Source organism: Suricata suricatta, chromosome 11, assembly GCF_006229205.1.
Source record: "Suricata suricatta isolate VVHF042 chromosome 11, meerkat_22Aug2017_6uvM2_HiC, whole genome shotgun sequence".
NCBI classification, from domain to species: domain Eukaryota; kingdom Metazoa; phylum Chordata; class Mammalia; order Carnivora; family Herpestidae; genus Suricata; species Suricata suricatta.
This window is the reverse complement of record NC_043710.1, coordinates 56,192,357-56,213,836: the sequence shown is the minus strand read 5'-3', so window position 1 is coordinate 56,213,836 and position 21,480 is coordinate 56,192,357. Positions and strand designations below refer to the sequence as shown.

General features: G+C 37.2%; 1 protein-coding gene and 1 pseudogene across 2 annotated transcripts in view; one reads left to right on the top strand and one right to left on the bottom strand.

Annotated features, from left to right (window-relative positions):
* The window catches only part of RNF169 (ring finger protein 169), a 120,584-nt gene that overhangs the window by 33,324 nt on the left and 65,780 nt on the right, over positions 1–21,480 (bottom strand). For both annotated transcript variants that reach the window (XM_029914521.1, XM_029914520.1), the window contains one exon: positions 2,604–2,750. In XM_029914521.1, coding sequence (XP_029770381.1) covers positions 2,604–2,750 — 147 coding nt within the window. The remainder of the gene's footprint in view (positions 1–2,603; positions 2,751–21,480) is intronic.
* Positions 3,719–3,895, top strand: LOC115271627 (annotated as a pseudogene).

The window sequence follows — 21,480 nt, the reverse complement described above, 5'->3', positions numbered from 1 at the left end:
GATGACAAGCAACAATTACAACAATTTCTGCTTTATAATCTTTGATAAGACTATAATTGTTATACAGATTGTTTTCCAACAATTCACATTATTTTTGGTATTAACTATACTGTAACAAAATCATAATAGATTGTCAAGTCCACTTGACAAAGTGCCACTCCAAAGTGATAACAGATGGTAGTAATCTAGAATAAGCACTTTCTTCCCTCCATTTGAATTGAACTTGATAAACATGTATCCAACACCTATGATGTACAAGATAGGGTAGGAGATTTTAAAATAGTTGAGATACATTTCCCTTACTCAACAAACTTATAAATCTAGTAGAGAAATACAAATATACAACCATAATGTATGGGAGAATGAAGCAAATCCTGTAAAAGTTACAAATTTGGGAGGGGACAGAGTGGATGATAGGAGTTGAGAAACAAGTGAGGAATCCCTAGTAGGTTCCAGGAAGGTGACAGCTTTTGAGCTGGGCTTGGACAGATGAAAAGCTTTTCAAACAGGTGAGCAGGGTGGCATTTCAATTAGATGAAAATACAAGAGCAAAGACTCTTAAGGAAGAAAAGCATAAAGCTATATATTTGTGAGAAAGCAAACATTTCTTTTCTCTAGAATTTGGGGGTACCAGCAAGGGTGGAAGATCAGTTAAAATTATACTAAGGACCTGTATGTTGGAGTAAAGAATTCTCATTTAAGTCTATAGGATATGGGGAGTCATCGAGTCTTTTGGGGCAAAAAACAAAATGATAATGTTAAACCCTCATCATAATGTTCTCTCTTTAAAAAAGAAAACTGGCTCGGCTGGCTCTCCATCGAGGCCACTTGAGTCTCTCTTTGGGCCCCATCTGAACACAGCCTTGGCTAAAATAAACTGTTTTTTTTAACACCAAAAACTCGTAAGACATATTTAAAGTAAAATCAGAGCCACCTAAAAGTCCTCAAAAAAGACAAAAGCAAACAGAGAAAGAGGTAAAATAGCAAAAAATTTAAAACTTTAAGTGTTCATAGGTGAGATTTTCTTCAATTTGTTTTTGTATATAAAATGTTTGGAAACTGACTACTACCAATAAAAACAAGTCTGAGAATTAATACTTCCTAATTCCTTCAAAGATTACAATTAGGTTACGATTCCTTTTAAATTTACAAAATGCAGTTGATTTCTATTTCAAAGTTGATAGTGGCAAAAGAAAAAACAATCAGAGCAATTCCCCAGCTGTGACATGAATTAATACTAGAGATCTTTTCCTGGAGGAAACTTGGATCTGCCAAGGCCAAAACCAGCAGGTTCTTTCTACCAAAGTACCACAGTAAAGGGTAAGCTCTCTTTGTCAAGATTGGTTTGTCCTAAAGAGAAGGTTCCTCTGGGTCATATTTACCAAGAAAGCTTAAATAATTTAATTTCCTGAAGATCAGGAAAAATACCTTTGCAAAGAGTAAAGCCCAAAGCACAGAGAAATGGAGTAATCTGGCCAGAGTCATACAGTTTGTTACAATGCTGGGATCGATATAAAGAGCAGACTTCTGAAGGTGCAGAGATTTTCCCCCTCCTCTATTCTATGTTTTTTGTTAATTCCGGCTCATTAGAAAGTCAACCTGAAATACTAACAAGTCTAAATCACAAACTATTCTAAAAGACCATGCAGCAAGCAACAGAAAAAGGTCTGATCCAATAAGACTTACTAAAGAAAAAAACCCAATTGTAATTAATCCATTTGAGCACCCCATAGGCCTTCCAAAGGTGCTTTCATACATACATTAAACATTAAATACACCATTTACAACCTTTTTGAGTAATCTGCTTGGTAACAAGGTGATAAAAACAATTCAGGCAAGATTTGGCAAGATTAGAAGTCTAGGCTTAGTTTAAACTAAGGGTTAGGGTTAGTTTAAACTAAGTAATTTAGGTTTAACTAAGAGTTTAAACTAAGTAATCTGATATTGAAGTCCTACCTTATATCTAGCACTGTGTCGCTTAAGGCACAGAAAAATGGGAAATCAAATACAAGCTTAAAGGAAAGACATATAAAACTCAAAGGTCAGGGGCGCCTGGGTGGCTCAGTTGGTTAAGCGTCCGGCTTCGGCTCAGGTCATGATCTCACGGTTTGTGGGTTCAAGCACCACGTCAGGCTCTGTGCTGACAGCTAGCTCAGAGCCTGGAGCCTGTCTTCGGATTCTGTGTCTCCCTCTCTCTCTGCCCCTCCCCTGCTCATGCTGTCTCTCTCTCTCTCTCTCTCTCAAAAATAAATAAAAAACATTAAAAAAATTTTTTTAAACCCTCAAAGGTCAAATCACAACACAGAGATCAAAATGATGACATATTTGTAAAATTTACACAAGTAGTATTCTGTACTAGGTTTTTCCCCTCACTCACTTTTTTTCTCTACTGTTCCCTTAATCTTTTCACCCAAGTCTCATTGTCTCATTCAGAATTATTTTCTCCAGCTGTCATCTGGACACTAAGTTTTTCCACTACTCTTAAACTACATACTCAGTGACTATCCTGGTCTCATAACTCACAAACATACGTTTTCAGATCCACATCTCCTGGGATAATTACTGAACTGGGGCCAGATGTCCATCAAAACTGATCTACTTACATGCTCCAGATTTGATTTCAGTACTAATGGCTCATCTCTCTTTTTCTGTTCATCCATCTTTCTTTTCCCTGTTTCTGTATCCTCTGATAACAGCTTGTGGATTTGATCTTCAGAGGTTTTCTCCTCTTGTAACTTTTCTTCTCTCAGCTAAAAATACAAATTACACACAGAAGGAGAGTTTTAGGCAACTGTAGACTTCAAAACATTTTTTACTCAGTGGTCTATCAGAACAAACATCACACGGCAGTTTGAGACTACTTTGCCCATTAGACATAAAGCCCTCTTAATTTTTAAGTAAGTCTGCTTTCACTTGATTCTTGCCAAACATATGCTCCAAAGCTTAAAATTTAACTGCTCCACATTCTTAAGCAATATGAAATGATAAAAGCTAAGATACTATGCATAATCAAAAATAACATTTACTCCCTTAGCCAAAAAAGGCTGAACTGAAAAACTTTCCTTGTTCCCATAAACCAGATATGACTGAATTAAGTGAGGAGAATCGCCAAATTGTAGGCCACAGAGGGCAGAGAGGTAAGGCAGGTCTTTAGTCCTAGAGGCAACCGAAAAAGTTATCACAGTTCCAATGTCCTGCAATTTATGCCGCTACCTTGTGGTCCAGAGGACAGGTCAAAATACACTGTTTACAAAGAAATTTAAGGCTGAGGCCTCTGCTCCTCATCTGGAGGAGGCAGGGCATTATGAACATAAGATGAGCCTTGGAATAAAAACCCAGGTTCTAGTGGTTCTGTACTTATTACCAGCCGTATCATCTTGGGCAAATGAAGCATCATCGGCTCACCTACAAAATAGGGATAATGCTACTTACTTTGTAGATATTGTTGTAAGAGATAAATGAGGTAATAATATAAAAGGCTTAATGTAGTGTCTTGCTGTATACTTACAGTACATTAAGAGTTTCCTAATCTCCTCTTATTCTCTTTTCACTGCCTGCCCTAGGGTTTTCATAAAATTTTAAATGACATAAGGTATATCAAAGCATTTTCCGGCTACTAATTTTCAATCATACTTGCAAAAAAATAAAGCTAAAGAGGACCTTCCTGCAGCTGGGCCGCGCTGAGCCGACATACAGGTGTCCTCGCGATTCGGCTCAACATGCTCACTCTTGCGACATCATGGTGGCGTACAGGTGACAGGCTGGACTCAGCTACATCCGATACTACCAGATCTGTGCCAAAGCAGTGAGGGATGCACTAAAGATGGAATTCAAAGCAAATGCTGAGAAGACTTCCGGCAGCACCATACAAATTGTGAAAATGAAAAAGGAGTAATCTACCCGCCTAGAGCTTGATATGCTGCATTTTCAAGGTGAAGAGGCATGGGTTCCTGCTATAGCAAACCAGAAACGATCTCCCTTCGTGGGGGGGGGAGGGAAACACCCTGTCTTGCTCTAGATTGATGATGCCAATAAACTGAAGTGTGGTCAAAAAAATAAATAAATAAATAAATAAAGCTAAAGAACAAATATTTTGCACTGGTTGTTGCCTTGGGGTTAAAAAGCAAAGCCAACAATAGCAACAATTAAGAATTAGTCTTGGTTTCTGAAATACAGCGAGATCAACACACCTAGAAAACTGACTTGAGGTTTAACACAACAATCTGTACAACCTGAACCACAGAACTTGGGGGGTATGTGGCACAGAGAAGTGAACTGGGGGAAAGAGAAGCCATGGAGGACAGGGGGCTATTATTGCTTGCAGAGAGAGGACAGAAAGAGGAGGGAGAGTATGGGAAAGCATCCCCCCAATTCTCTGAATGCAGCTGGAGAGAAAAGAAAGAGTATGCAAGCAACTGAAAAAGAAAGGGAGAAGGGAGAAAGGAGAGGATTTTAATTCCATTAAGACTCTATAAATGGGAGCACAGAGTCTGAAACTCCGTAGCTCAATACCTGGGAGTGCTCCCGTGCGAAGGGTGAATCCCCAGGAGCAGAGAGCGAGGTCCGAGGGGTCCAAGGGCCTCACAGAGAGGGGCAGTTCCCCTGCTGGGAGGACATTTGATAGAGGCTGTGCGACCACCCCACAGGCAAAGGTCCCAGCAGACCCTGGAGAACAACCACACTCAAAGGTGGTGGAACAAGGATGTTAAGGGGGAAGCCTGGTGCCAGATGTATGTTGTGATTTACCAGAGTCCTTGAAATGCTGCTGCTACACAATCACATGAACTTTTTCTGGGGTGAGCTGGCACCCAGCTGCAGTCTCTGGAGATCAGCAGCAGCACATTTCTATGAATGTTCCTGGAGATGGGCGGGCACTGGGCCTTTGCTTGGTGAGACCCTCCCCCAGAGGGTGAGAATGGGTCAATGCCACAGTCCCTCAAAAGTGAGGGATTGGGAAACACAGCCACATCTGAGATAAATCTCAGGAGGCCTGGCAGCCTAATGGCTTGGTCATGGACAATGTAAAAGCGGGGAGTGAATGGAAGCCAGAGACAAAGGAGGGGTGCTCAACTGCCAGTAGGGGAGAGAACAGAGTTCTGATACTACAGTCTGGATAGCTGGGTGACGCCATTTTCACTCCTCCTATGCATCCACATACATGCCTACACCTGCCACAACAATCCACCCCAGGGGGCTAAGCAGCACCATCTAGTAGAGAATTGAGCCATTACACCAAGCCCTACCCAACTGGGCCACCCTCGCTCTTCAGGAACCCCAAAAATCTCTCCACCTGCTTAGTTTACAGACTGTAAAGTGCCTCAGAGTTTGACTTCTAGGGGAAATCAATGTAATTTCAATCATATTTCAGTCTGTTTGCTGGTCAATTTATTCACTTTTTTCTTTTTCTTTTCTTATTCTTGAATATAGAAAAAGTTTATTTTTATTTTCCATTTTTATTAGAAATATTTTTATTTTTCTTTACTATATTTTTACTACTTTGTAAATTTTTCAAATTGTATTTTGCTTTCATCTTTCATTTTATTCCATTTCATTGCATTCATTTTTCAAATTTTCAAACATTTTCCTTTTCTTCTTTTTTTTTCTTTTATCTTTCCATTTTCTCTCTACTCTATCAAGCTCCTTTCAACAATCAGACCAAAACACCTAGGATCTACCATCCATTATTTGATTTTTTGTGTGTGTGTTGTTTTTAGTTTTCAAATTTTAATTTTTTTAATTTTATTAATTCCTTTTCTTCCTTAAAAATGATGAAATGAAGGAATTCACCCCAAAAGAAAGAACAGAAAGAAATGACAGCTGGGACTTAATCATCACAAATATAAGATGTCTGAACCAAAATTTAGAATCATGATAATAAGAATACTAGCAGGGGTTGAAAACAGATTAGAATCCCTTTCTGTGGAGAGAAAAGAAATAAAAACTAGTCAGGATGAAATAAAAAATGCTACAACTGACCTGCAATCTTGAATGGTTGCCATGGCAGCAAGGATGGATGAAGAAGAGCAGCGAAATAGTGATACAGAGGACAAACTTACGGAGAACAATGAAGCAGAATAAAAGAGGGAAACTAAGGCAAAAGAGTATGACTTAAAAATTAGAGAACTCATTAAAAAGGAAAAACATGGGGCACCTGGGTGGCTCAGTCGTTTAAGCAGCCAACTTCAGTTCAGGTCATGATCTTGGGGTTTGTGATTTCAAGCCCCATGTTGGGCTCTGTGCTGACAGCTCAGAGCCTGGAGCCTACTTTGGATTCTGTGTCTCCCTCTCTCTCTGCCCCTCCCCTATTCAAGCTCTGTCTCTGTCTCAAAAATAAACATTTAAAAAAAACCTAATGCATGGGCCCTCAACCTTCTTCCATAAAGAGACAAATAATAGTAAAAAAAAAAAAAAGGCGGGGGGGAACATAAGAATCATAGGGGTCCCAGAAGATGATGAAAGGGTTTGGGGGTTAGGTGAGCAAATCATATGGGAAAACTTTCCTAACCTGGAGAAAGACACAGACATCATAATTCAGGAAGCACAGAGGACTCCCATTAGATTCAACAAAAACTGACCATCAACAAGGCATATCATAGTCAAATTCACAAAATACTCAGGCAATGAAAGAATTATGAAAGCAGCAAGGGGAAAAATCCTTAATCTACAGGAGAAGACACATCAGGTTTGCAGCAGACCTAGCCACAGAAACTTGGCAGGCCAGTAAGGAGTGGCAGGATATATTCAATGTGCTGAATTGGAAAAATATGCAGCCAAGAATTCTTTATCCAGCAAGGCTGGATATTCAAAATAGAGAGAGAGATTAAAAGTTTCCCAGACAAACAAAAATTAAAGAAGTTTGTGACCACTAAACCAGCCCTAAAAGAAATTAAGGGGGACTCTCTAAGGGGGGAGAAAAGACAGGGGGAAAAAAAAGCAACAAAGACTAGAAAGGACCAGAGAACACCACCGAAAACACCAACTCTACAAGCAACATAATGCCAATAAGTTCATATCTCTCAGTACTCATTCTAAATGTCAATGGACTAAATGTTCCACTCAAAAGACACAGGGTAACAGAATGGATAAGAAAACAAGATCCATCTACATGCTGTTTACAAGGGACTCATGTTAGACCTGAAGACACCTTCAGATTGAAAAGGATGGAGAATCATCTATCATGCTAATGGTTGCCAAAAGAATGCCAGAGTAGCCATACTTCTATCAGACAATCTAGACTTTATAAAATAAAGACTATAACAAGAGATGAAGAAGGGCATTATATCATAATTAAGGGGTCTTTTCACCAAGAATATCTAACAATGTAAACATTTATGCTCCAAACGTCAAAGCACCCAAATCTATAAATCAATTAATCAATCACAAACATGAAGAAACTCATTGATAATAATACCATAATAGTAGGGGACTTACACTTACAGCAATGGACAGTTCATCTAATCAGAAAATCAACAGGGAAACAATGGCTTTGAATGACACACTGGGTCAGATGGACCTAACAGATATATTCAGAACACTTCATCCTAAAGCTGTGGAATACACATTTTTCTCCAGGGCACATGGAACATTATCCAGAATAGATCACATACGGGGACACAAATCAGCCCTAAACAAGTACAAAAAGATCACGATCATACTGTGCATATTTTCAGACCACAATGCTATGAAACTTGAAATTAACCACAAAAAAATGTGGAAAGATAACAAATACTTGGAAACTAAAGATAATCCTACTAAACAATGAAATGACTAACCAAGAAGTTAAAGAGGAAATTTAAAAGTACATGAAAGCCAATGAAAATGATCACACGACAGCCCAAAACTTGAGACACAGAAAAGGTGATCATAAGAGGGAAGTATATGGCAATCCAGGCCTCTCTAAAGAAGGAAGAAAGTTCTCAGTTACACAACCTAACCTTACATCTCAAAGAGCTGGCAAAAGAACAGCAAATAAAACCCAAAATGAGCAGAAAACAGGAAATAATAAAGATTAGAGGAGAAATCAATGGTATTGAAAGAAACAAACAACAACAATCATAGAACAGATCAATGAAACCAGAAGCTGATTCTTTGGAAAAAATTAACAAAATTGATAAACTCCTAGCCAGTTTGATCAAAATGAAAAAGGACCCAAATAAATAAAATCAAGAATGAATGAGGAGATATCACAACCAGCACAGCAGAAATAAAAACACTAATAAGAGAATATTATGAACAATCATATGCCAATAAAATGGGCAATCTGGAAGAAATGGACAAATTCCTAGAAATATATAAACTACCAAAACTGAAACAGAAAATTTGAACACACTCATTACCAGTAAAGAAATTGAATTAGTAACCAAATATCTCCCAAACAACGAGAGCCCAGGGACATATGGCTTTCCAGGGGAATTCTACCAAACATTTAAAGAAGAATTAACACCTATTCTCTTGAAGCTGTTCTAAAAAACAGAAATGAAAGGAAAACTTCAAACTCTTTCTATGAAGTCACCTCACCTTGATTCCAAAACCAGACAGAGACCCCACACATAAAAAAAGAACTATAGACCAATTTCCCTGAACAACATGGATGCAAAAATCCTCAACAAGATATTATCCAACTGGATCCAACAATACATCAAAAAAATTATTCACCACAACCAAGTGGGATTTATACCTGGGATGCAGGGCTTGTTCAATATCCACAAAACAATCAGTGTGATCCATCACATCAATAAAAGAAAGGATAAGAACCACATGATCCTCTCAATAGATGCATCCTTTCTTGATAAAAACCCTCAAAGTAGGGACAGGAGGATCATACCTCGAGGTCATAGAAGCCATATATGAAAGACTCAACACTAATATCATCCTCAATGAAGAAAAACTGAGAACTTTCCCCCTAAGCTCAGGAACAAGACAGGGATGTCCACTCTTGCCACTGTTATTCAACAGAGTATTAGAAGTCCTAGCCTCAGCAATCAGACAACACAATGAACTAAAAGGCTTTCAAATCAGCCAGGAGGAGGTCAAACTTTCACTCTTCACAGATGATGTGATACTCTATGTGGAAAACTCAAAAGACTCCTCCAAAAAACTGCTAGAACTGATCCATGAATTCAGCAAAGTCACAGGATATAAAATCAATGCACAGAAATCGGTTGCATCTCTATACACCAATAATGAAGCAACAGGAAGAGAAATCAAGGAATCAATCCCATTTACAACTGCACCAAAAACCCTAAAATACCTAGGAATAAATCTAACCAAAGAGGTGAAAAATCTATACACTGAAAACTATAAAAAAGCTTCTGAAAGAAATTATAGAAGACATACACAAAAAAAAGAAAAAATATTCCATGCTCCTGGATAGGAAGAATAATTGTTAAAATGTCAACACTACCCAAAGCAGTCTACATATTCAATGCAATACCTATCAAAATAACTCCAGCATTCTTCACAGAGCTAGAACAAACAATCCTACAATTTGTATGGAACTAGAAAAGACCCCAAATAGCCAAAGCAGTCTTGGGGGAACAAAAAACCAAAGCAGAAGACATCACAATCCTGGACTTCAAGTTATATATTACAAAGCTGTCATCATCAAGACAGTATAGTACTGGCACAAAAACAGACACTCGGATCAATGCAACAGAATAGAGAACCCAGAAATGAACCCACAAACGTATGGCCAACTAACCTTTGACAAAACAGAAAAGAATATCCAGTGGAATAGACAGTCTCTTCAGCAAACAGGGCTGGGAAAACTGGTCAGCGACAGGTAGAAAAATGAACCTGGACTGGTTTCTTACACCATACACAAAAATAAACTCAAAATGGATGAAAGATCTAAATGTGAAACAGGTAGCCATTAAAGTCGTCGAGGAGAAAGCAGGCAAAAATTTCTCTGACCTCGGCCACATCAACTTCTTACTCAACACACTTCCAGAGGCAAGGGAAACGGAAGCAAAAATGAACTACTGGCACCTCATCAAATAAAAAGTTTCTGCACAGCAAAGGAAACAATCAGCAAAACTAAAAGGCAACCAACAGAATGGGAGATATTTGCAAATGACATATCAGATAAAGGGTTAGTATCCAAAATCTATAAAGAACTTATCAAACTCTAACCCCAAAAAACAAAGAATCCAGTGAAGAGGTGGGCAAAAGACATGAATAGACACTTCTCCAAAGAAGACACCCACATGGCCAACTGACACATGAAAAAATGCTCAATGTCACTCATCATCAGGGAAATACAAATCAAAACACAATGACACACCACCTCATACCTGCCATAATGGCTAACATTAACAACTCGGGCAACAACAGATGTTGGCAAGGATGCGAAGAAAGAGGAACCCTCGTGCACCACTGGTGGGAATGCAAACTGGTGCAGCCACTCTGGAAAACAGTATGGAGGTTCCTCAAAAAATTAAAAATAGAATTACCCTGCAACCCTGCAATTGTACTATTACGTATTTATCCTGAGGATATAGGAATGCTGTTTCAAAGGGACACGTATGCCCCAATGTTTATAGCAGTGCTATCAACAATAGCCAAAGTACAGAAAGAGCCCAAATGTCCATCAACAAATGAATGGATAAAGACAATGTGGTATGTATGTATGTGTGTATGTGTGTGTATGTATGTGTATGTATGTATATATATATGTTGGAGTATTACTCAGCAATCAAAAAGAATGAAATCTTGCCATTTGCAACTAGATAGATGGAACTAGAGGGTATTATACTAAGTGAAATTAGTCAGAAAGACAAATATCATGTGACTTCACTCATATGAGGACTTTAAGCTACTAAACAGATGAACATAAGGGAAGAGTAGGAAAAATAATATAAAAATGGAGGGGATAAAACATAAGAGATTCTTAAATATAGAGAACAAACAGAGGGTTGCTGGAGGGGTTGTGAGGGGGGTGACGGGCTACATGGGTAAGGGGCATTAAGGAATCTACCCCTGAAATCACTGTTGCACTATGTGCTAACTTGGATGTTAATAAGTAAATTATTTTAAAAACTCTTCTAGTAAATATAGAATAAAATTTTTTCAAAGTATCAAGAAAAAAAAGATTTAGTCTTAGTTTCCAATTTCTAGAGGTCTGATTGCTACAGGCTTGAACTAGTCTTTAACACACTGAGTCTAATTCAGGAGGTTATGAATATGCAGAGAACATCACACAATGTGATATCAGGAAGAGGCTCAAATGAAATAATGTGCTCCTAACTCCACCCAAGTCAAACAAGAACATCAAAGGATGAAAATCAAATCCATAGCCAGGAAGAAAATAAACCTAAAGCCTAGGTTAACTACCCACATGAAAGCTCAATGCCTTTTGGTGATATCAGATGAGAAATTCTTGTTCAACAAATTGACCACAGGCTACATAAAAGGGGCAATTTATTTTGAGAGGATAAAGAGGCAGAGTGGCAAAAAAGAGAACCAGCTTTAGCAGCATAGTAATTTCTATCATTTATTGAACTCTTGCATGCCAGGTGCTAGGCTAAGCACTGTACATACATTATCTCACATACGAAAACTAAGTTTTAGGAGTTAGGTAATGTGCTCAAATTCCCAATGCCATAGTCCTGGAGCTAGAATACAAATCTAGGCTCACGTCAGTGGTTCTCAACCAAAGATGATTTTATTTCCCCGGTTACATCTAACAATGTCTGGAGACACTTTGGGTTGTCACCGTTGAGGGTGTGGGGGTATGTGTGTACTACAGGCAGACTGTGGGTGAGGCCAGGGATTGCTACTAACCCTCCTAAACACACAGGAAAGCCTCCAATAATGCCCCCACCACAGATGTTGCTATTTAAAAAAAAACTATTAAATTTCCTATTTTATGTATTTTAGTGTTATTTTGTTTACGTAATGGTGTTCACAAACTATGTCCTCTGGCTTTTCTAGTGTTTCTGCCCCCTACTAATATTTATTATTGCTCTCAAAATTTTGACAGTGTATTCTGACAAGGGCTATTGCTGGCAAAACAACCTTTCCACTGCAATGTTGAGCCTCTAACACACTATCAATCTTAATGCAGCTAAAAATTTAGAAAATAGAAAAACCCATGTGTGCATTTAAATCTTCATATGAATCATATTTGTGTCTTCTCTCTACTGGGTTCTGTAGACCTTTTTTGGGGGGGGGTCCGTTTTGAAGAGGTTTTTTTTCATAAGGACTTGAGAACTTCGTCTTTAGGAAAAAGTTTTCACATTTGGGGAAAAATGCCTCAGGGAGGGTTGGAAAGTAGCATGTAAACTTGAAAAAGAAATATCAATAGCTGCTCTTTATTGAACTCTTCTTTGTGCCAGGCATTAAAGTTTATAGAGTTTAGCTCATTTAAACACCAAGGGCTCTGTTTGTATCTATCATTTTATCATTTTAGAGACACAAAAATTAACACTCAGGGTTATTTCCCAAAGTTGCAGAGATTGATTACTGAAAAGCAAACCACTGGCTTCAGATCACAGGGTTTCTCAACCTCATCACTTTTAGGCCTCGTAATTCTTTGTTATGGGGAACTGAGCAGAAGAAGGCTCATGCACGAATACTTCGTGAGCAGGAGTTGAAGACAGAGTAACTTAACAAGGAAAGAAAGCCAATGAAAGTGGTGGGATGGTTGGTCCAATAATTGGCTACATAGGAAAATATGAGAAACTGTATAAAATGCATGTCAAGACTGTCAGTCTGAAGTGAGAAAAAGGGAAACATGGACCTACTGACTCCTACCTCCCACTGTCCAAAGTTTGCTCCATGAGGCACGAAATACCCCTCGCACTGTCTTGTACAGCCTGAGGAGCTCCCACGGTAGGCACTGGACAGCGAGAACAGAGAAGCCCTAGAGCTAAAAGGAAGAGGCAAGCAGTAGGAGCCTAAATAAGATCTTAGGCTGTACCAAAATGAAGCTGCCCACTACTTTAAGTGGAAAGGTTTTTACTGCTTCCATTTTTGGACGCTAATTATTAAACTACTGACTTCTGTACAGTAATCTCATACCCAGTCATACTGCCAAAAAAACACCATGTAATCTTTTCCTGAAAATATATTTACTTTGCCTTCACTAGATTTTAAAAAATAAAGTCTTTGGGTTCCAGGTGGCTCAGCTGTTAAGCATCTGACTTTGGCTCAGGTCATGAGCTTATGATTTGTGAGTTTGAGTCCCATGTTGGTGAGCTCAAGTCCAGCTTCAGGTGAGTATGAGCCTTGCTTCAGGTGAACATGAGCATCACTTCGGATTTGTGGACTCCAGGTGAGCTCTGTTTCCTTCCCTCCCTCCCTCCCTTCCTTTCTCTCTCTCTCTCTCTCTCTCTCTCTCTCTCTCTCTCTCTCTCTCTCTCTTTTTCTATGTCCCTCACTCACTTGTGCCCTCTCTTTCTCAAGACAAAATTTTAAATAAATAAAAATAAACTTTTTAAAATCAAGCATTATAGGGGTGCCTGGGTGGCTCGGTTGGTTAAGTGGCCAACTTCAGCTCAGATCACGATCTCGCAGTTCGTGAGTTCAAGCTCTGCATCGGGCTCTGGGCTGACAGCTCGGAGCCTGAAGCCTGCTTCTGATTCTGTGTCTCTCTCTCTGTGCTCTCCCCTGCTCATGCTCTGTCTCTCAAAAATAAATAAATGTTAAAAAATTTTTTAAAAATTTAAAAAGTTAGCATTAACTTTTTATGCTAAAAAGTGTACAAATCATGAATGCAAAGTATGATCAATTATATAACACATGCATATCCATGTAACCACCACCCAGATCAAGAAACTAGTACTTCCTGTGCCTCTTCCTTACCCAAAAAAACCATAATTCCAGATTCCAACACCAAAAACTCATTTTTACCGATTTCTGAATTCTATGTAAGTGGAATCTTTTATGGATATTGAATCGGTCTTCCTTCAGTCAACATTCTATTTGAGACTCATCTATGTAGGTGCATAGAGTAGTTTATTTCTTCTCATTGGTTTTACAGTATTCCTGCTTGACTACAAAACAATTTAACCATTCTATTATTAATGGATATTTGAGGAGTTACTAATTTGTGGCTATTCACATATAAATTGCTATGAACATTTTTGAATATGTATTCTGATACACCTACTGTTCTGTGGTGTACATTCTAGAAGAGAAACTGTTTAGTCATAAGACATGGGTGCACTGCCAGTCTTCCAAACTGGCTGTACAAAGAACACTTCCGCCTCCCAATGAGGCAGAATGGCAGTCACTCTCAGCCTTAACACTCAGTACCATTCGTCTATTTCGGCCAGTATATACCAGTGAGTATATACTGGTACTGCATTATGACTTTGATATGTGTTTTTCTGGTGACTAAAGATGTAGAGCACTTTTTATGTTTATGGACTATTTGGAAATACTCTTTTATGAAGTGCCTATTCACATTATTGACCTTTTTTCATTTAGATATTTGGGGGGTTTTCCCTAGTAATTTGTAGAAGTTATTTATATTTTTTGGATATGAAGCAATTTTCACAAAAAATATACATAGGACATATATATGTGTATATACATATACATTTTCACTCTCTTCTCTTAGTAGTGCCTTTTAAAGACAAAAGTTTCAGGTTTTAAGGTAGTTTAATTTTAGTGGGTTTTTTAAAGTTTATTTATTTATTTTGAGAGAGCATGTGAACAGGGGAAGGGCAGACAGAGAAGAGAGAGAGAATCCCAAGCAGGTTCCACACTGTTAGCACAGAGCCCAGCATGGGGCTTGATCTCATGAACTGTGAGATCATGACCTGAGCCAAAATCAAAAGTTGGACACCTAACCAACTCTTTTTGTATCCTGTTCAAGAAGTTCTCCCATGTTATCTTTAAGAAAAAAAATTTTTTTAAGCTCTATGCCCAAAATGATCCCAAGATCAAGATTCGCATGCTCCGCCAATTGAGCCAGCCAGGTGCCCCTCCCCCCATGTTATGTTTAAGGAGATTGTTATTTGACCTTTCACATTTAGATCTACAACCCACTTAGAACTGAGTTTTTTTAAGTGAACTATGTTAAGGCATATCTACATCTAACAATATGAAAACACTGGACTGTTAGCTCAATGAGTTTTGACAAATGTGTATGTTCATGTAATCATCTTCCTGATCAAGATAAAGAATATTTTTATCACCAAAGAAAGTCCCTTCAAGCCCACTAGCAATCAATCTCCCACCCTACTCAGCCCTAAGCAACCCTTAATCTGGTAACTATGACTACAGGTGAATTTTGTCTATTATAAAATCATACAGCATATAGCCCTTTGTGTTAGGCTTATTATTCACTGAGCATATTTTTGAGATTCATCCATGTTAATATGTTTATTATTAAGACATTCCTTTTATGGATGAGTTACATTCATTCCATTGTATGAATATGCCAAAATGTGTTTATCTATTCATGTATTGGATATTTGGGTTTTATTTAGTTTGGGGCTATTATGAATAACATTCATGTCTTTTTGTGGACAGATGTTTTATTTTGCCCGGATAAATGGCTACAAGCAGAATTGCTGGGTCACCTAGTAAGTGTATGTTTAAATTTATAAAGCACTTGTCAAAATGTTTCCCATCATGGTCATATCATTTTATATTCCTACTAGCCTTGCATGAGAGTTTCTGATGATTCACATTCTCCTACTCATTCTCATTCTTGACATTGTTAGCCTTTTTAATTTTGCCATTCTAGAAGATATAAGGGGCTATCTCATTGTGGCTTTAACAACTATTTCCCTGCTGGCTAATTATGTTGAGCATCTTTTCATGTGCTTAATAGCATGTCATATTTTGTGATGTGTCTGGTCAAACCTTTCACTCTCATGTGTTTTGTTTGTTTGTTTTTAACCTTTATTGCTTGCTAGGTCCATGAATTCTTTACAAATTCTAGATACGAGTCCATTGTTAGATACACATTTTGAGAATATTTTCTCTCACTATTTGTTTGCCTTTTTATTTCCTTAATAAGTGAAAGTTTTTAAATTTGATATCCATATATCCATTCTTTCTTCTATGATTAAGATTTTTTTTATGTTCCTGTCTAGGAAATCTTTGCCTACCCCAAGGTTAAAAATGTTTTCTTCTGCATAGTTTTAGCTTATAAGTTTAGTCTATGATCCTTTTGAATTCATTTTTGTATATTGTCCAGAGATCAAGATTCATTTTTAGATATTCATAGGATATTCAGTTTGTTCCAGCACCACTGTTCAAAAGACTAAACTTTTGCCACTGAATTACTTTTGTGCCTTTATGAACACCAGTTGACTATATATGAGTGGGTCCATTCTAGAACTATATTCTATACCATGCTGCTGAATGACTAACATGATAGCAATTCTTGAAATTAGTAGTAAAGTTCTCAAAAAATAACATTCATTATTCGCAGACAACATAATCCTCCATGTAGAACATCCACTAGAATCTACAAAAAACTACTAGAACTACTAAATGAGTTTTACAAATAGAATATCAAAATAACAAAATCAGTTGTATTTCTATATACTTCCATGAACAATCAGAAATTGAAACTTTAAAATACATTTATAGTAACATCAAAAAATGTGAAATACTTTATATCTGGCAAAATATGTGGAAACTGAAAACCACAAATATTGTTGACAAATTAAAGAAGACCTAAAAAAATAAGGTATACCATGTTGATGAGTCTGAAACACAATATTATTGAGTGCCAATTCTCCTCAAATTGATCTATAGATTCAATGCAATCCTAATCAAAATCCCATAAGCCTTTCTTTGTAGGAATTGGCAAGTTCATACTAAAATTCAGATGCATATACAGAGAAGTAAGAATGGCCAAAATAACTTTGAAAACAAACAATATGTGGAATAACACTACCAGATTTCATGAGTTGTTATAAAGCCACAATAATCAAAACAGCATGACACTGGTATAAAAAAACAAATAGATCAGTGGTACAGATGGAACATAGGGTTTAGGAAAAAAACCAGAAATATATGGATAACTGATTTTTGACAAAGGTACAAAGGCAATCCAATGGAAAAAGGATAGTCTTTTCAACAGACAGTACTTGAACAACTTAACACCCATATGCACAAAAAGGAACTTGGATCTATACCCACACCACATATAAAAGGTAACTCAAAATGGATCATAGACCTAAATGAAAATCCTAAAACTATAAAACTTCCAGTAGAAAAGAAGAGAAAAATTTTTGAAATTGGGCTGGGCAAAGAATTCTTAGATTTAACACCAAAAGCACAATCTACAAAGAAAAAAATTTATAAACTATCTTTCTTGAAAGATATTCAGGAATTCTACTCCTACTCAAAAAAAAAAAAATAAAAAACCTCAAAAACTAAAACTATCTTGCTTTTCAGAAGATTCTAAGAGAATGAAAACATGGACACAGACTGGGAGAAAAATATTTGCAGAGTATATGCTTGATAAAATATTTGCATCCAGAATACACAAAGATCACTCAAAATTCAACAAAAAGAAAATATATGACCCAATTAAAAAGGCAAAATATTTGAACAGACATTAAACCAAATAAAATATATGGAAGGCAAACAAATACATGGAAAGATGCTCAACATCACTAGTCATTAGGGAAATAAAAATTTTAAAACCACAACGAGGTACCCCTACACACCAACTAGAATTGCTACAATTAAAAAGACTAATCATACCAAATGTTGGTGAAGATCAAGAAAAACCAGAACTTTTACACAATTGGTAGGAATTCAAATAGTAAAACTACTTTGGAAAAGTTTGGCAATTTCTTAAAAAATGAAACACATACCTACTATATGATCCAGCCATTTCACTTCTAAACATTTACCTAAGAGAAAAAGCAATCTATGTCTATACAAAGACATACATGAATGTTCATAGCAGCTTTATTTGTAATGGCCAAGAACTGGAAATAACCAAAATGTCTATTAAAAAGCATACAGGTAAACAGACTGTGTTACATATCCACACAGTGAAATAATATTCAGCAATAAAAAAATAAACTACTGATACATGCAACAAAGTAAATGAATCTCAACATAACTGTGCTTAATGAAAAAGCCAAACAGAAGCAACAAAAGAAAAAACAGACAAATTGGACTTCATCCAAATTTAAAAACTCTGTGCAAAGGATGTTTATCAATAAAGTAAAAAGACAACCTAAAGAGTGGGAGAAAATATTTGCAAATCATATATCTGATAAGGATTTAATATTCAGAATACATAAAGAGCTCTTAGAAGTCAACAAAGGGACAGCCCAATACAAAATTAAGCAAAAGCCTTGAATAGCTATTGTTCCAAAGAGATACAGATGGCCAATACACACAACATGGTGCTCAACATCATTATTTACTAGGGAAATGCAAATCAAAATCATTATGAGATACCCATTAGAATGACTATAATAAAAATTTTTTTAAAGAAAAAATAAGATAACAAGTGCCAACAAGAATGTGGAGAAATTGGAGCCCTCAGACACTGCTGGTAGGAATGTAAAATGGTGCAGCTGCTGTGAAAAAGTTTTGACAATTTCTCAAAAAATTAAACATAATTATCCATATGACCCAGTAATTCTACTCCTCCTCAAAAACTGAAAACAAAAACTCAAAACAAATACGTGTACACGAGTGATTCTTGCAGCATTATTATCAGTTGCTAAAAAGTGGGAAACAACCCAAGTACTCATCAAGAGGTGGATGGATAACCAAATATGGTATGTCCATACAATGGTACTCTGTTCAGCCATAAAAAGAAACCAAGTACTAAAACATGTGACAGTGTAGATGAACCTTGAAAATACTATGCTATGTGAAATAAGCTAGACCAAAAGGACAAATATTGTATGATTCCACTTACATATCTAGAATAGGCAAATCTGTAGAAATGGAAGTTAGGTTAGAGGTTACCAGGGGCTGCGGGGATGGAGAAACGGGGAGATATTGATTAATGGGTTCAGAGTTTCTGTTTGGAGTAATGAAAATTTTTTGGAAAGAGATAGCAGTGATGGTTGCACAACCCTGTGAATGTACTTAAGGATACTGAGTTGTGCACTTAAAAATGGTTAAAAAGGAAAACTTTTTTGATACATATGTTTTATAGCACTTTAAAAATTTTTGTGTCATACAGTATCATGAAGTTCCAGCTAGCTTTCTCTCCTTTTAGATATTACAATAAATATCTTGCACAGGTTCATTCAAGGCAATATTTTAGTAGCAGGATTCTGGTCAGAATCAGGTAAATGAATTTTCCACTAACAGCTAAACACAGAGCCAAACAGAATTCCCAGCCACAGGGCAATGTTCCATAGAAGGAACAGGCTACTCAGCTCACTAGATTCTTAAATTCTATTCATGCAAGGGCAGAAATGCCTGTACATTATTTGTAGCTAATCCATGTCTTGAACAATACTCATTTCACCATGAAAAATTATTTATCTTCAAAATCATAGAATCTGAGTAATCAGTATACAGGAGTTCATTTTATTGTTCTTTCCACTTTCATATTTGTTTGAATATTATAAAAATTAAAAATTTAGAAATCATTTCTAAAATATGTTATGCTAGTTAACAAACCTCAGGTACTAGATGATTATAGAAATACTTGAATGGTTTATCAGAGCCTATGCAATGAAGGTTCTGATTATAGTCTTTCAAGTGCTACGTAACTACTCCAAATAGTAAGTAGCCATGGTTAGAGATTAAAATAAAATATATAGACACATACTACACTATTTCAAATGAAGTATTTTATTTTGGTTTTTTTAATGTTTATTTATTTAGAGAGAGAGACAGAGAGCATGAGTGGAGGACAGAGAGAGAGACACAGAATCCGATGCAGGCTCCAGGCTCTGAGCTGTCAGCACAGAGCCCGACATGGGGCTTGAACCCATGAACCATGAGATTAAGATCTGAGCCCAAGCCAGACATTTAACCAACTATGCCACCAGGAGCCCCCCAAATGAAGTAGTTTAAAGTATATTTCATAACACTGAGAAAGTACTTCTACCATGGATTTTTTAAATAAATTACTGGGCCACCTGGACGGCTCAGTAGGTTGAGCATCCGACTTTGGCTCAGGTCATGATCCCACAGTTCATGGGTTTGAGCCCCACATCAGATTTACTGCTGTCAGCATGAAGCTCACTTTGGATCCTCTGCCGCCTTCTCTATCTGCCCCTCCCCTACTGTGCTTTCTCTCTCTCAAAAATAAATAAAACACTATAAAATAAAATAAAATTACTTGGGTCCAATTATTTGTTTTCAAATCTCTCTGCCCCCTGACACTATCAAGCTTCTTTGGATGGGAACCATGGAACTGTGTGTGTCCTATTCCTCCTGACTTCCCCTCTCCAGCTTGAGTTCTAGACTGGGATCTGTGTTCAGAAAGTTCAGTTTCGCCAACAGCTACAGAGCACTAGAGTCTATGTGTCAGGCATAGGCATATTTTTAGTGCTGAGCATATATACCCCTGATCAAAAATGGCAAAGTTGTGCATGTAGCTTGCTTTCTAGTAGAATGTATTTGACGTGAGTAATAAGGTTGGACTAAAAGGTCCTTCCAACAAAGATTTGCTGCGATACAAACTATACTGTTGTGATGATGATACCCATCGCCATGTTTTGGGAGAGCTTCTCTCAATTCCACAGCAAAAGGTAAGCAACCCTGATAGAGCCATGAACACAGGGCTGGTAGGAGGAGTGCTGCCCCGTGGCACTTTAAAGACAAGAAGCTCACTCATCCATAATTGTTTCATTTTCTTATCTGAGTTGGTAAAATGGTCCACTGCCCAATGACTGACTACAGAAATAGTTTGTGACAGCTGTAGGACCATACAGCATTATGGTGTTCCATTGATTTCTCTCCGCCACGAAGTAACAACAAATTTTTCCTATAACAGGAGATGATGATACATGAAAACATTAAGTAAATTATATGAATTACATGTTTAACTCATTTTCTACATTTTCTAGTTATCTCTGGAGAAAAGGGTCTCAAACTGGGACACTAACCCTTAAGATGGTCACAAAGGTGGTAATGGGAATCTTTAAGTTAATTTTCAACATATTTTTTTAAAAACTTTTAATGTTTACTTATCATTGAGAGAGAGAGGGAGGCTGAGCATGATTATAGGAGGGGCAGAGAAAGGGGGAGATACAGAATCTGAAGAATGTTCCAGGCTCTGAACTGTCAGCACAGAGCCCAATGCGGGGCTCGAACTCACGAACCACGAGATCATGACCTGAGCTGAAGTCAGACGCTCAACCGACAGAGCCACCCAGACACCCCCAATGTATTTTTAACAATCTAACAAATCATACACATAATAGGCCATAAGATTGTGCCCACTAAATATCACCATCTCAATAAATAGGTTGAATACATTCTTGCTGATGTCTAGGGCTTTTTCTTTAATAGAGGGCATTAAAAATATTTTAAACTCTTACAGTGGCTATGAAAAAAATATAATACAGGCTGATAAAG